We start from the raw sequence: 16949 nt of genomic DNA on the forward strand, positions 1-16949 counted from the left end.
GATGCTAAAGTATAGCATAAATATATGGTAAACAACGTTAAAACAAACTTTGATTTCGAACTTTAATTCAAATGTATTAACACCAGCACAAACTTGAATATACAAACAAAACTTGTGAGTATAAAAGTGTTTTTAGATGAGTCATCCTGTTAAGCTATTTTGTTATCTTTGTCCACTGTTTGTTTTGATAAAGTTTTAAATAAAACATGAAAAGCGGAAGTTTAGGTCCTCAATGATGCATCAGCTCTCGTGTGAAGAAGGTAAATGATGAATAAAAGCATTATATCTTAAAATCCTGTGTCTGGATTTAAACATAAAGATAGAAAATGAATGTCAATAAAACTATTGACATCTTAATACATATTACTGGCTAAACATGCTCAAATATAGCATAAATTATTGGTAAACAATGTTAAAACAAACGTTGATTTCGAACTTTAATTCAAATGTATTAACACCAGCACAAACTAATTCAATATACATACAAAAAATGTTATCCTGTTAAGCTATTTTGTTAATTTTGTTCACTTTCTTTTGTTTGTTTTGATAAAGTTTTGTTTAATATTACAGTAAAAATAAGTGGTTAATTGAAGATAATGGACCTAATTGCTGTCAAAAGTCCAACTTAATAAGGTAATGTTGAGGAAAAACATGTTGTTAAGAAGTAAATAACTTCAATCATTCAGAATATAAAGAGATGAAGAGGAAAGTGCAGTCATGGTGGAATGAAAAAAAAAGGTATGTTTTACAAACAGGAAGCAGAAGTCGATATCTGCGGTTGTCATGACAACCAGTCATGCCTCCCCTTCACATGTTGTTTACTTCCTTTATCTCCGCGAACGTTGATGGTTGTTTACACCTGAGGACAGGTGTGACTCTCTCTCTCTCTCTCTTCCTGCCCCGCGCACGCACAGGTGACGCGCGCACGCTTTTTTTTGCTCAAGAGCTCCTGGGAAAAGTTCCAGCTCTGGGGGTGAAGGCGGAGGGATCTGGTGTGCAGGCGCTGCGGTCCCAGCCAGGCTGACGCCGGCGAGGCTGCTGTTGTGTGACTGGAGGCTCCGAGGAACCTGCGTCAAGACCGTCTCCCAGGACCGGCGCCGGAACCAGAGCCGGACGCACCTCCACAATAAGAGGGTCGCGATCGATCCGTGTGGGTTTGTTACGAGTCTTACGAATGGTTAGGATTTACTTTTAAAGTAACACGTTTTTAAATGAACAACACGATAAGAAAATATTTTATTTGCGCGCGATAAATATAATGCAAAACAAGCCGAAAACAATGACGCCAGACTCGTATTGATTTTTATTTAATCTTATACGTTTTATCAAATCAAACATGATCATTAAATCAGTTTATAACCTCCTTGATCGATCGTTGTCTACGAAATACGATATCTTCCCCCCCCTCCGGGCTTTTATTTTGTAACTCAATTTCAGTCGCAGCCACCGGAAGTGATGCCGTACTGCCGCCGCCTTGACACCCGGGCCGACGGCACGCGTGGACACACACACACACTTGACACACACACACTTGACACACACCTCCAGCAACACACAGTTGACCTGTCGAACCTGCGACCCTCCACACACACACGCTTGTCAACACACAGGTGAGGAAAACACACTTTTTTATTAATACTTATGTTTATTTCTCGTGTTTTAAAAATAAGTGTTTTATTTTATTTACTTTCACGTTAAATAGCGTTTTTTTTTTAAATCCTGTTGTGACGTCACCGACGCAATAACATATAGATATATTTGTACTATTATTAAATATTCAGGGGGGTTTAATTTTGTGTTATTTTGATTTTATATTTGATAGTGTTGGTGTCGTCCAGGTGAGTGACAGGTGAGCCCTGTTTTGTTGTGAGTCCGTGCGTGCGTGCGTGTGCGCGTGAGTCCAAGAGGAGGCTGGTGTGTTTACGGTCTGTCGGGAAAGGGGCTGTCCTGGTGATAAAGCATTAGGTAATTAGCCTATCTGAGCCTGCAGACTGTGTGACGCCAGACTGGATGCTGCAGTGTGTGTGTGTGTGTGTGTGTGTGTGTGTCATTGTGGGTCATTGTGGGTCCCTCACTGTCACATGTGTAACCAAAAGTCATTCCTAATGAAATGTCAAGAGAGGATGAAACAGGGATTAGACTCACTTTCTGAGGTATAGATGGAGGTAGAGAACCGTCTCTCTCTCTCTCTCTCTCCCTCTCTCTCTCTCTCTCTCTCTCTCTCCCTCGCCCTCTCCCCCTCTCTCTCGCCCTCCCTCCCCGGCTCCCCCTCCTGTCCTGTGATGTGTTCTGGCCAGACAGTTCGGCTCCTGGGCGTCAGTGCAGCGATCCTAGGAACAGAGGACATTCCTTATTGTTGTGACTCCAGCATCTCATGTTTCCAGCAGCAGCAGCAGAATCTTCTCGTCTCATTCTTTCTTTTTTTTTTTTCCCTGACAGATGAACTGGACCTGAAGGTTCTGGACCACGTCCCCCCCGCCCCCCTGAACACGGGGATTTTTTTTCCAGGGGTTGGGAGGTCTCTTCCTTCCAGCCGTTGACCCCTCAAAAGTCCAGGATACTTATTATTTGACTTCCTGTTTCCTCCTGGGAGAAGTTTTTGAACCCCAGATTTCGTGAGCATCCCATCATGAACTCCTCCACCTCCATCACCTCCCTCTTCTCCTTCACCAGCCCGGCCGTGAAGCGCCTGCTGGGCTGGAAACAGGGGGATGAGGAGGAGAAGTGGGCGGAGAAGGCGGTGGACTCTCTGGTGAAGAAGTTGAAGAAGAAGAAGGGAGCGATGGAGGAGCTGGAGAGAGCGCTCAGCTGCCCGGGTCAGCCCAGTGAGTTCCTCTAGTGTGTGTGTGTGTGTGTGAGTGTGTGTGTGCGTGTGTGCCTGTGCTCGTGCATGTCTGTAAGTGTGTGTATGTGTGGGTGTGTGTGTGTGCGCTCACAGGTTTTTAGGCCAGAAGATTAAATATTTAATTAAATGTTACATTTGTGGCTCAACAACGAGTACACAATTACAACAGGTGTAAACATAATTCTAAAAATTGTACACACAATTACAACAGGTGTACACACAATTGAAAAAAAGTGTACACACATTTAAAAAAAAAGTGTACACACAATTTAAAAAAATGTACACACAATTACAACAGGTGTACACACAATTGAAAAAAAAAATGTATACACAATTACAACAGGTACACACACAATTTAAAAAAAAAGTGTACACACAATTTAAAAAAATTGTACACACAATTAAAAAAAAATGTACACACAATTACAACAGGTGTACACACAATTCTAAAATTATACACTTAAATTACAACAGCTGTACACAATTAAAAAATTGTACACATAATTACAAAAGGTGTACGAACAATTAAATCAATTGTACACACAATTAAAACAGGTGTATACATAATTCTAAAAATTGTACACACAATTACAGCATGTGTACACACATTTCTAAAATTGTACACATAATTACAACAGGTGTATACATAATTCAAAAAATTGTACACACAATTACAACAGTTGTAAACATAGTTCTTAAAATTGTAAAACAATTACAACAGGTGTGCACACAATTCTAAAAAGTGTACACACAATTACAACAGGTGTACACACAATTTTGAAAATGTTCACACAATAACAACAGGTGTACACACAATTTAAAACATGTTCACACAATTACAACAGGTGTACACACAATTTAAAACATGTTCACACAATTACAACAGGTGTACACACAATTTAAAACATGTTCACACAATTACAACAGGTGTACACACACTTCTAAAATTGTACACATATTACAACAGGTGTACACACAATTTAAAAAATGTTCACACAATTACAACAGGTGTACACACAATTTAAAAAATGTTCACACAATTTAAAAAATGTTCACACAATTACAACAGGTGTACACACAATTCTAAAATTGTTCACACAATTACAACAGGTGTATACACAATTCCAAGAATTGTACACACAATTACAGCAGGTGTATACACAATTAAATAAATTGTACACACAATTACAACAGGCGTACACAATTACAACAGGTGTATACACAATTCCAAAAAGTGTACACACAATTACAACAGGTGTACACACAATTACAACAGGTGTACACATAATTTTGAAAATGTTCACACAATAACAACATGTGTACACACAATTTAAAAAATGTTCACACAATTACAACAGGTGTACACACAATTAAAAAAAAATTCACACAATTACAACAGGTGTACACACAATTTAAAAAATATTCACATAATTACAACAGGTGTACACACAATTCTAAAATTGTTCACACAATTACAACAGGCGTACACAATTACAACAGGTGTATACACAATTCCAAGAATTGTACACACAATTACAGCAGGTGTATACACAATTAAATAAATTGTACACACAATTACAACAGGCGTACACAATAACAACAGGTGTACACACAATTCTAAAATTGTTCACACAGTTACAACAGGCGTACACAATTACAACAGGTGTACACACAATTCTAAAATTGTTCACACAATTACAACAGGCGTACACAATTACAACAGGTGTATACACAATTCCAAGAAGTGTAAACACAATTACAACAGGCGTACACAATTACAACAGGTGTATACACAATTCCAAAAAGTGTAAACACAATTACAGCAGGTGTAAACATTATTTAAAATATTGTACACATAATTACAACAGGATTAAATTAATGAAAAGCTCACAATAATTCAACATGATTTAAAATGGTGTAAAAACATGTCAATCAAAACCTTCAGTTTCTGCTGCTCGTGTCTTAAATCTCGCGTCGACGGTAACAGTTTGAAACTCGTCGCATCAAAGCCTCTGATCGGAAAAACCCTGCGTCGGGAAAATCCCGATCAAATCCCAGATGAAGACGAGTGTCGACGCTTCAGAGGTTTGAACTCGACGTGAACGTCTGAGACGCTCGTGTGACGGAAGTTTAACAAGTTTTCACAGCAGCAGCAGAAATAACATAGAAACCTTGTTTTTAATAGATTTATTTCATGAATGTTTCTACAAAATATTTACAATTCATTTGTTTTCTGTTTTATACTTTTAAATTAGTATAAAATATTCATTTTAAAACTATTATTATTAACTTCTACTATCTTTAACTTTGTATCAAAATGTTTATTTCAATTGTCTTATATACTTTTATTTTTCCATTATTGTTCCACATAATAACAACAGGTGTACGAACACTTAAATAAATTGTACACACAATTACAGCAGGTGTATACACAATTAAATAAATTGTACACACAATTACAACAGGTGTATACACAATTCCAAAAAGTGTAAACACAATTACAGCATGTGTAAACATTATTTAAAATATTGTACACACAATTACAGCAGGCGTACACAATTAAAACAGGTGTACACACAATTCTAAAAGTTGTACACACAATAACAGCATGTGTAAACATTATTTAAAATATTGTACACAAAATTACAACAGGTGTACACACAATACTAAAAAAATTAGACACAATTAAAACAGGTGTACACACAATTCTAAAAGTTGTACACACAATTACAGCATGTATAAACATTATTTAAAATATTGTACACACAATTACAACAGGTGTACACACACTACTAAAAAATGTTCACACAGTTACAACAGCTGTACACACAATTAAAAAAAATTGTACACACAATTACAACATGTGAACACACAATTACAACAGGCGTACACAATTAAAACAGGTGAATACACAATTCTAAAAGTTGTACACACAATTACAGCATGTGTAAACATTATTTAAAATATTGTACACACAATTACAACAGGTGTACACACAATACAAACAAATGTACACACAATTACAACAGGTGTACACACAATTAAACAAAATTGTACACACAAAAAAAACATGTGAACACACAATTAAAACAGGCGTACACAATTAAAACAGGTGTATACACAATTCTAAAAGTTGTACACACAATTACAGCATGTGTAAACAATATTTAGTATATTGTACACACAAAACAAACATGTGAACACACAATTAAAACAGGCGTACACAATTAAAACAGGTGTATACACAATTCTAAAAGTTGTACACACAATTACAGCATGTGTAAACAATATTTAGTATATTGTACACACAATTACAACATGTGAACACACAATTACAACAGGCGTACACAATTAAAACAGGTGTATACACAATTCTAAAAGTTGTACACACAATGACAGCATGTGTAAACATTATTAAAAATATTGTACACACAATTAAAACATGTGAACACACAATTACAACAGGCACACACAATTAAAACAGGTGTACACACAATTCTAAAAGTTGTACACACAATGACAGCATGTGTAAACATTATTAAAAATATTGTACACACAATTAAAACATGTGAACACACAATTACAACAGGCACACACAATTAAAACAGGTGTACACACAATTCTAAAAGTTGTACACACAATGACAGCATGTGTAAACATTATTAAAAATATTGTACACACAATTACAACAGGTGTACACACAATTAAAACAGGTGTACACACAACTCTAAAAGTTGTACAATTTTAATTATTTATCTTCTTCTCAATTCAATACATTTGTTCATGAATCCTTTAAATCTTCTGATATTTTCCAAGAATAGACAAAATAATCCTAATCTCGTCGTACCTAACAGCTGATCCCAGGTGTGTTCTCTCAGGTAAGTGCGTGACCATCCCTCGCTCCCTGGACGGGCGTCTGCAGGTGTCCCACAGGAAGGGTCTTCCTCACGTCATCTACTGCCGGGTCTGGCGCTGGCCGGACCTGCAGTCGCACCACGAGCTCAAGGCTCTGGAATGTTGCGAGTTTCCCTTCGGATCCAAACAGAAGGACATTTGCATCAATCCGTACCATTACAGACGCGTGGAGACCCCGGGTGAGTGTGACCCTGGCTCGGTTCTGACCCGTGTCTCAGGTCTGACCCGTTTCTTATTCTGACCCGTGACGTCGTGTCTCAGTTCTGACCCGTGTTGTTGTGTCTCACTTCTGACCCGTTTCTTAGTTCTGACCCGTGTCTCAGGTCTGACCCGTTTCTTATTCTGACCCGTGACGTTGTGTCTCAGTTCTGACCTGTGTTGTTGTGTCTCACTTCTGACCCGTTTCTTAGTTCTGACCCGTGTCTCAGGTCTGACCCGTTTCTTATTCTGACCCGTGACGTTGTGTCTCAGTTCTGACCCGTTTCTTAGTTCTGACCCGTGCCTCAGTTCTGACCCGTGTTGTTGTGTCTCAGTTCTGACCCGTTTCTTAGTTCTGACCCGTGTCTCAGTTCTGACCCGTTTCTTAGTTCTGACCCATGACCCAGTTCTGACCCGTTTCTTAGTTCTGACCTGTGTCTCAGTTCTGACCCGTGTCTCAGTTCTGACCCGTTTCTTAGTTCTGACCCGTTTCTTAGTTCTGACCCATGACCCAGTTCTGACCCGTTTCTTAGTTCTGACCTGTGTCTCAGTTCTGACCCGTTATTAGTTCTGACCCGTTTATTAGTTCTGACCCATGACCCAGTTCTGACCCGTTTCTTAGTTCTGACCCGTGTCTCAGTTCTGACCCGTTTCTTAGTTCTGACCCGTTTATTAGTTCTGACCCATGACCCAGTTCTGACCCGTTTCTTAGTTCTGACCCGTGTCTCAGTTCTGACCCGTTTCTTAGTTCTGACCCGTTTCTTAGTTCTGACCCATGACCCAGTTCTGACCCATTTCTCAGTTCTGACCCGTGTTGTTGTGTCTCAGTTCTGACCCGTGTCTCAGTTCTGACCCGTGTTGATGTGTCTCACTTCTGACCCGTGTCTCAGTTCTGACCCGTGTCTCAGTTCTGACCCGTGTCTCAGTTCTGACCCGTGTCTCAGTTCTGACCCGTGTTGTTGTGTCTCAGTTCTGACCCGTGTCTCAGTTCTGACCCGTGTTGATGTGTCTCAGTTCTGACCCGTGTCTCAGTTCTGACCCGTGTCTCAGTTCTGACCCGTGTTGATGTGTCTCACTTCTGACCCGTGTCTCAGTTCTGACCCGTGTCTCAGTTCTGACCCGTGTCTCAGTTCTGACCCGTGTTGTTGTGTCTCAGTTCTGACCCGTGTCTCAGTTCTGACCCGTGTCTCAGTTCTGACCCGTGTTGATGTGTCTCACTTCTGACCCGTGTCTCAGTTCTGACCCGTGTTGTTGTGTCTCAGTTCTGACCCGTGTCCCAGTTCTGACCCGTGTCTCAGTTCTGACCCGTGTCTCAGTTCTGACCCGTGTCCCAGTTCTGACCCGTGTCTCAGTTCTGACCCGTGTCTCAGTTCTGACCCGTGTCTCAGTTCTGACCCGTGTCGTCCTCCCTCAGTTCTGCCTCCGGTTCTGGTCCCGCGCCACAGTGAGTTCAACCCTCAGCACAGCCTCCTGGCTAAGTTCAGGAACACGTCTCTGCACAGCGAGCCTCTGATGCCACAGAACGCCACTTACCCAGAATCCTTTGCGGCGCTGCCCTGCGCCTCCTTCACCTCCTGCTCACCCGCCTCCTCCTCCCTCGCTCCCTCCCCCCCCTCCTCGCAGAGCTTTCCTGACTCCCCCAACAGCGCGGCCGAGCCCGGCAGCCCCTATCACATCACCGGTGAGTCCGAGCTTTTATTTTGAAAATCAAGGACCCTGAGGTCAAAGGTTGTGTTTTTTATTTCTATTAAATATAACTTTAGACTTTTATTTTGAAGATATTTGTCATGTTTACGATTCATTGACCTTCAGAAAGATTGAAGTGAAAAAATATATTTATATCTTATTACAAAAATATTTGAATATAATACAATTTGCATATTTTGTTTACATTTATTTTCACAAATTAGTTTTTTCTCTTTCTTATTTTTGCTTGATGATCTTATGCCTTAACCCTTGTGTTGTCTCTGGGTCAAGGTGACCCGAAAACAAATGTGTTTGTGGTATCCCATGTGTTGTCTCTGGGTCAGAGTGACCCGAAGGTCCGAAAACAAATGTGTCTGTGGTATCCCTTGTGTTGTCTCTGGGTCAAGGTGACCCGAAGGTCTGAAAACAAAGGTGTCTGTGGTATCCCTTGTGTTGCCTCTAGGTCAAGGTGACCCGAAGGTCTGAAAACAAATGTGTCTGTGGTATCCCTTGTGTTGCCTCTGGGTCAAGGTGACCCGAAGGTCTGAAAACAAAGGTGTCTGTGGTATCCCTTGTGTTGTCTCTGGGTCAAGGTGACCCGAAGGTCTGAAAACAAATGTGTTTGTGGTATCCCATGTGTTGTCTCTGGGTCAGAGTGACCCGAAGATCTGAAAACAAAGGTGTCTGTGGTATCCCTTGTGTTGCCTCTGGGTCAAGGTGACCCGAAAACAAATGTGTTTGTGGTATCCCTTGTGTTGTCTCTAGGTCAAGGTCAAACTCTTTTGTTTTCAAGCCTTCGGGTCAACTTGACCCATAATCCAAAGTTAATCTTAATACATTTTTTATTTTATTTTACGTTGGAATGTTTTTTCTATTTTGTAAGTTTTTATTTTTATGCATCAAAACCAACAAACAAATGTTTAGTTTAATGGTTTAATGATATTTATTATTGATAATTAATCAAGTAATATTATGGCTTAAGTAACAAAAATGAATGTAATCCATCAATTTATGATTTTTACTCAAAATATTTTGTTAATTTTTATTTTAACATAAATGTTTTATTCTGTAATTCTGCTTTTCTTGTTTATTGTTTATTTTTTCAACATTTATTTTCTCATATTTTAAGTTAACTAGATAAACAAAGTATTATCTATAGTTACTAATTCTATTTAATGTTAAGAACTATATATATTTATAGTTTTTCTTATATATTTTTGCCACAAACATATTATTAATGGAGTTAAATGTTTAAATAAATTAACTTAAACCTGTAAATCAAACACTTAATTATGGATTAATTGGACTTTTTTCATTCCATCATCACTTTTTTTGATGTTTTTTTTATGTTTTTATTATTTTAATTGCTGTCGTTTATGTTTCTTAAAAGACAGAAGTCAGAGTAACTTTAAAAAATACATTTAAAGAAATAACGTTAGCATTAGCATGTGATGCTACATGTTAAAAATATTTCAAACTGATCATTAAAAGTACATTTTAGAAAATAACCAAAATAAAACCCATAATAACTCTGATCGTTGGACGTGTGCAGCCGAGACTCCGCCTCCTCCCTACAGCATGATGGAGTCCAGTCCTCAAGACGACGTCAAGTCCAGAGAATCCACAGAAACTCCCAAACTCACCTTCTCAGCGCCGCACACAGGTACGTCGCGCTTTGATGATGTCACGCCGAGTTACCACAACAACTTCTGCGTCCAGACCTGCGGCCGGTGTGCTACGAGGAGCCCGAGTACTGGTGCTCCATCGCCTACTACGAGCTCAACAACCGGGTCGGCGAGACCTTCCACGCCTCGTCCCGCAGCGTCCTGGTGGACGGATTCACGGACCCGTCCAACAACAAGAACCGCTTCTGCCTCGGACTCTTGTCCAACGTCAACAGGAACTCCACCATCGAGCACACGAGACGACACATCGGCAAAGGTTCGCAGGGTTTCGGAATATTGAAGAACGTTTCAAATGTTAGTTATCGTGATATTACTTGGCGAGTCTCTGTAGTACTACTCCGCTAGTCTCTGTAGTAATACTCCGCTAGTCTCTGTAGTAATACTCCGCTAGTCTCTGTAGTAATATTCCGCCAGATATAGTAATATTACTTGGTGAGTCACCATAGTATTACTCTGCTGGTTACAGTAATGTTACTTGGTGAGTAACCATAGTATTACTCTGCTGGTTACAGTAATGTTACTTGGTGAGTCACCATAGTATTATTCCGCTAGTTATTGTAATATTACTTGGTGAGTCTCTGTTGTACTACTCCACTAGTCTCTGTAGTAATACTCCGCCATAAATAGTAATATTACTTGGTGAGTCACCATAGTATTACTCCGCTGGTTACAGTAATGTTACTTGGTGAGTCACCGTAGTATTACTATGCTAGTTATGGTAATATTTCTTGGTGAGTCTCTGTAGTACTACTCCGCTAGTCTTTGAAGTAATATTGCGCCAAATATAGTAATATCACCATAGTATTACTCCACTGGTTACAGTAATATTACTTGGTGAGTCACCATAGTATTACTCAGCTAGTTATCGTAATATTACTTGGTGAGTCACCGTAGTATTACTCCGCTAGTTATCGTAATATTACTTGGTGAGTCACCGTAGTATTACTCCGCTAGTAATCGTAATATTACTTGGTGAGTCACCATAGTATTACTCCGCTGGTTACAGTAATATTACTTGGTGAGTCACTGTAGTATTACTCCGCTAGTTATCATAATATTACTTGGTGAGTCACCATAGTATTAATCCGCTAGTTATCGTAATATTACTTGGTGAGTCACCGTAGTATTACTCCGCTAGTTATCGTAATATTACTTGGTGAGTCACCATAGTATTACTCCGCTGGTTACAGTAATATTACTTGGTGAGTCACTGTAGTATTACTCCGCTAGTTATCATAATATTACTTGGCGAGTCACCGTGGTATTACTCCGCAAGTTACAGTAATATTACTTGGTGAGTCACCATAGTATTACTCCGCCAGTTACAATAATATTACTTGGCGAGTCGCTATAGTATTACTCCCATGTTACCGTAGTATTACTTTGCTAGTCACCGTGGTATTACTCTGTAGTTACCGTAATATTACTGGTCAAGTCACTGTAATATTACTCTGTAGTTACTGTAGTATTACTCTGCGAGTCACTGTCTTATTTCTCTGCTAGTTAACATAATTTACTTGTCGAGTCACAGTAGTATTACTTGTTGAGTCACTGTAGTATTACTTCGCTAGTTACCGTAATATTACACGGAGGGTCACTATAATATTACTCCGCCGGCTACAGTAATTTTACTTGGCCAGTCACTGTAGTATTACTCCGCTAGTTAACATAATATATTTGTCGAGTCACTGTAGTATTACTTTTTGAGTCACTGTAATATTACTTTTTGAGTCATTGTAGTATTACTCCGCTAGTTAACATAATATATTTGTCGAGTCACTGTAGTATTACTTTTTGAGTCACTGTATTATTACCTGTTGAGTCTCTGTAGTATTACTTGTCGATTCACTGTAGTATTACTTTTTGAGTCACTGTAATATTACTTTTTGAGTCACTGTAATATTACTTTTTGAGTCACTGTAATATTACTTTTTGAGTCACTGTAGTATTACTTGTCGAGTCACTGTAGTATTACTTGTCGAGTCACTGTAGTATTACTTTTCGAGTCACTTTAGTATTACCTGTCGAGTCACTGTAGTATTACCTGTCGAGTCACTGTAGTATTACTTGTCGAGTCACTGTAGTATTACCTGTCGAGTCACTGTAGTATTACTTGTCGAGTCACTGTAGTATTACTTGTCGAGTCACTGTAGTATTACTTGTCGATTCACTGTAGTATTACTTTTTGAGTCACTGTAGTATTACTTGTCGAGTCACTGTAGTATTACTTGTCGATTCACTGTAGTATTACCTGTCGAGTCACTGTAGTATTACTTGTCGAGTCACTGTAGTATTACTTGTCGAGTCACTGTAGTATTACTTGTCGATTCACTGTAGTATTACTTTTTGAGTCACTGTAATATTACTTGTCGAGTCACTGTAGTATTACTTGTCGATTCACTGTAGTATTACCTGTCGAGTCACTGTAGTATTACTTGTCGATTCACTGTAGTATTACTTTTTGAGTCACTGTAATATTACTTTTTGAGTCACTGTAGTATTACTTGTCGATTCACTGTAGTATTACCTGTCGAGTCACTGTAGTATTACTTGTCGATTCACTGTAGTATTACTTTTTGAGTCACTGTAATATTACTTGTCGAGTCACTGTAGTATTACTTGTCGAGTCACTGTAGTATTACCTGTCGAGTCACTGTAGTATTACCTGTCGAGTCACTGTAGTATTACCTGTCGAGTCACTGTAGTATTACTTGTCGAGTCACTGTAGTATTACTTGTCGAGTCACTGTAGTATTACCTGTCGAGTCACTGTAGTATTACTTGTCGAGTCACTGTAGTATTACCTGTCGAGTCACTGTAGTATTACCTGTCGAGTCACTGTAGTATTACCTGTCGAGTCACTGTAGTATTACTTGTCGAGTCACTGTAGTATTACCTGTCGAGTCACTGTAGTATTACTTGTCGAGTCACTGTAGTATTACTTGTCGAGTCACTGTAGTATTACCTGTCGAGTCACTGTAGTATTACTTGCGTCCTCCCAGGCCTGCACCTGTACTACGTGGGCGGCGAGGTCTACGCCGAGTGCCTGAGCGACAGCAGCATCTTCGTTCAGAGCCGCAACTGTAACTTCCAGCACGGCTTCCACGCCACGACCGTCTGTAAGATCCCGTCCGGCTGCAGCCTGAAGATCTTCAACAACCAGCTGTTCGCGCAGCTGCTCGCGCAGTCCGTCAACCACGGCTTCGAGGTCGTGTACGAGCTCACCAAGATGTGCACCATACGCATGAGCTTCGTCAAGGTGCGACACACACCTGTCCTTTACCTGCACTGCTGTCTCTGACCACACACACCTGTCCTTTACCTGCACTCCTGTCTCTGACCACACACACCTGTCTCTGGTTTATACCTGCACTCCTGTCTCTGACCACACACACCTGTCCTTTACCTGCACTGCTGTCTCTGACCACACACACCTGTCCTTTACCTGCACTCCTGTCTCTGACCACACACACCTGTCTCTGGTTTATACCTGCACTCCTGTCTCTGACCACACACACCTGTCCTTTACCTGCACTCCTGTCTCTGACCACACACACCTGTCTCTGGTTTATACCTGCACTCCTGTCTCTGACCACACACACCTGTCCTTTACCTGCATAGTTTCTCTGACCACACACACCTGTCCTTTACCTGCACTCCTGTCTCTGACCACACACACCTGTCCTTTACCTTCACTCCTGTCTCTGACCACACACACCTGTCCTTTACCTGCACTCCTGTCTCTGACCACACACACCTGTCCTTTACCTGCACTCCTGTCTCTGACCACACACACCTGTCTTTATACCTGCACTCCTGTCTCTGACCACACACACCTGTCCTTCACCTGCACTCCTGTCTCTGACCACACACACCTGTCCTTTACCTGCACTCCTGTCTCTGACCACACACACCTGTCTCTGACCACACACACCTGTCCTTCACCTGCACTCCTGTCTCTGACCACACACACCTGTCCTTTACCTGCACTCCTGTCTCTGACCACACACACCTGTCCTTTACCTGCACTCCTGTCTCTGACCACACACACCTGTCCTTTACCTTCACTCCTGTCTCTGACCACACACACCTGTCCTTTACCTGCACTCCTGTCTCTGACCACACACACCTGTCCTTTACCTGCACTCCTGTCTCTGACCACACACACCTGTCCTTTACCTGCACTCCTGTCTCTGACCACACACACCTGTCCTTTACCTGCACTCCTGTCCCTGACCACACACACCTGTCCTTTACCTGCACTCCTGTCTCTGACCACACACACCTGTCCTTTACCTGCACTCCTGTCTCTGACCACACACACCTGTCCTTTACCTGCATAGTTTCTCTGACCACACACACCTGTCATTTACCTGCACTCGTGTCTCTGACCACACACACCTGTCCCTGCATCATTTATTATGATTCATAGAAAAAACTATTATTAACCACCTTTTATCCACTTAAATGATCTTATATTTACTTTATTCTTTAATCTGACCTTTTGTTTTATTCACTATATTTGTCATTGTATTTATATAAATTGTAAATGTATATTTAAATGTACAAATTTAAGCATTAAATGTATGATTTACACATAATTTATTTTATATTTATATGTCACATATTATTCTTATTTAGTTTACTCTACATTTTTTAATTTATTTATATATATTTATATAAATATACTTTAGAATGTAATTTTCGTGCCACTTATTTACATTTTTTCCTTTAAAAAAAGGATATTTTTCATTAAAAAGTCAAGAAAGTTATGGATTATTTTCATCCATCTTGGTTTAAACTAACCTTTTATATTTTTTTAATAATTTATATCTAGTTTAAAAATCCATTTCTTCCTCTCCCTCAGGGCTGGGGCGCAGAATACCACCGTCAGGACGTGACTAGCACCCCCTGCTGGATCGAGGTGCATCTACACGGGCCCCTGCAGTGGCTGGACAAGGTCCTCACCCAGATGGGCTCCCCGCACAACCCCATCTCCTCGGTGTCCTAACACCCGCCGCCACCTCCACTGGACTCGTTGTATTTTAAACCTTCTGTTCACCACCGACGCGAGTCAATCAAATGCCGCCCTCTAGTGGTCGTTTGTTCAGATGACGTCACCATCATCTCAGTTCAAATGTTCATTTGCATTAAAAATGTTTCCTGTTGGTTTGAACGTTTCAAACGAGTGTCTTTGTAGGTACGTGTGTGTTCAGTTGTGTAGAGTGTGTAACGTTTGCTTCCATTTGTGCGATTAAACTGGTTTTTGTTACGATCAATTGTCAACTTTTTTTATTTAAACCATTGAATGGACCAATCAGAGAAGAGCGTTGCTCGGGCGATCAAATAAATGATCCAATAGGAGAGCTTGTTTCAATCAGAAGATATTTGCTGATCATTTCATGTTTTATTGTTCTAAAAGTATTTTTACACACAACTTACTCACATCAGTGACATTAGAATAGTTAATGGTTTCATTTAAACATTTCAAATGTTGAATTATTTGATTTAAATGTTTCATGTTTTTTTGTTTGTTTTTTAATAATTGAATTCAATTAATTATGTATTGATGGATTAAATTTGTATTTATTGAATAAGTTACTTCAATAATTTGTTTTGATAAACTACCAGAGTAATTTTATGATAACTAGCGGAGTAATACTACGGTGACTACCGGAGTATTATTACAATAACTAGCAAAGTAATACTATGGAGACTACCAGAGTATTATTACGATAATTAGCAGAGTAATACTACAGTGACTACCGGAGTAATATTACAGTAACTAGCAGAGTAATTTTACAGTAACTAGCAGAGTAATACTACGGTGACTACCGGAGTATTATTATGATAACTAGCAAAGTAAAACTACGGAGACTACCAGAGTATTATTACGATAATTAGCGGAGTAATACTACGGTGACTACCGGAGTAATATTACAGTAATTATCGGAGTAATTTTACGGTAACTAGCGGAGTAATACTACGGTGACTACCGGAGTAATATTACAGTAACTAGCGGAGTAATACTACGGAGACTACCAGAGTATTATTACGATAATTAGCAGAGTAATACTACAGTGACTACCGGAGTAATATTACTGTAACTAGCGGAGTAATTTTACAGTAACTAGCAGAGTAATACTACGGTGACTACCGGAGTAATAGTACGGTAACTAGCGGAGTAATACTACGGTGACTACCGGAGTATTATTATGATAACTAGCAAAGTAAAACTACGGAGACTACCAGAGTATTATTACGATAATTAGCGGAGTAATACTACGGTGACTACCGGAGTAATATTACAGTAACTAGCGGAGTAATTTTACGGTAACTAGTGGAGTAATACTACAGTGACTACCGGAGTAATATTACAGTAACTAGCGGAGTAATACTACGGTGACTACAGGAGTAATATTACAGTAACTAGCAGAGTAATACTACGGTGACTACCGGAGTAATATTACAGTAACTAGCGGAGTAATTTATCAGTAACTAGGAGAGTAATACTACGGTGACTACCGGAGTAATAGTACGGTAACTAGCGGAGTAATACTACGGTGACTACCAGCGTAATAGTATAATACTATGGTGACTAGTAATTAAACTAATTCAAAC

The 16949-nt window shown here is 39.8% G+C and overlaps 1 protein-coding gene across 1 annotated transcript; it reads left to right on the forward strand.

The window, feature by feature from the left end:
• The first annotated feature begins 1413 nt into the window (after window positions 1–1413).
• smad9 (SMAD family member 9) lies at window positions 1414–15608 on the forward strand. Its single transcript, XM_087807078.1, has 8 exons — window positions 1414–1610; window positions 2440–2825; window positions 6724–6939; window positions 8373–8639; window positions 10197–10307; window positions 10364–10585; window positions 13331–13587; window positions 15196–15608. The coding sequence occupies exons 2-8, from the start codon at window positions 2630–2632 to the stop codon at window positions 15337–15339; spliced, it is 1413 nt and encodes a 470-aa protein (XP_087663204.1). The 5' UTR covers window positions 1414–1610; window positions 2440–2629; the 3' UTR covers window positions 15340–15608.
• Window positions 15609–16949: the final 1341 nt, after the last annotated feature.

Source organism: Callionymus lyra, chromosome 14 (assembly GCF_982586985.1).
Source record: "Callionymus lyra chromosome 14, fCalLyr1.hap1.1, whole genome shotgun sequence".
Classification (NCBI taxonomy): Eukaryota; Metazoa; Chordata; class Actinopteri; order Syngnathiformes; family Callionymidae; genus Callionymus; species Callionymus lyra.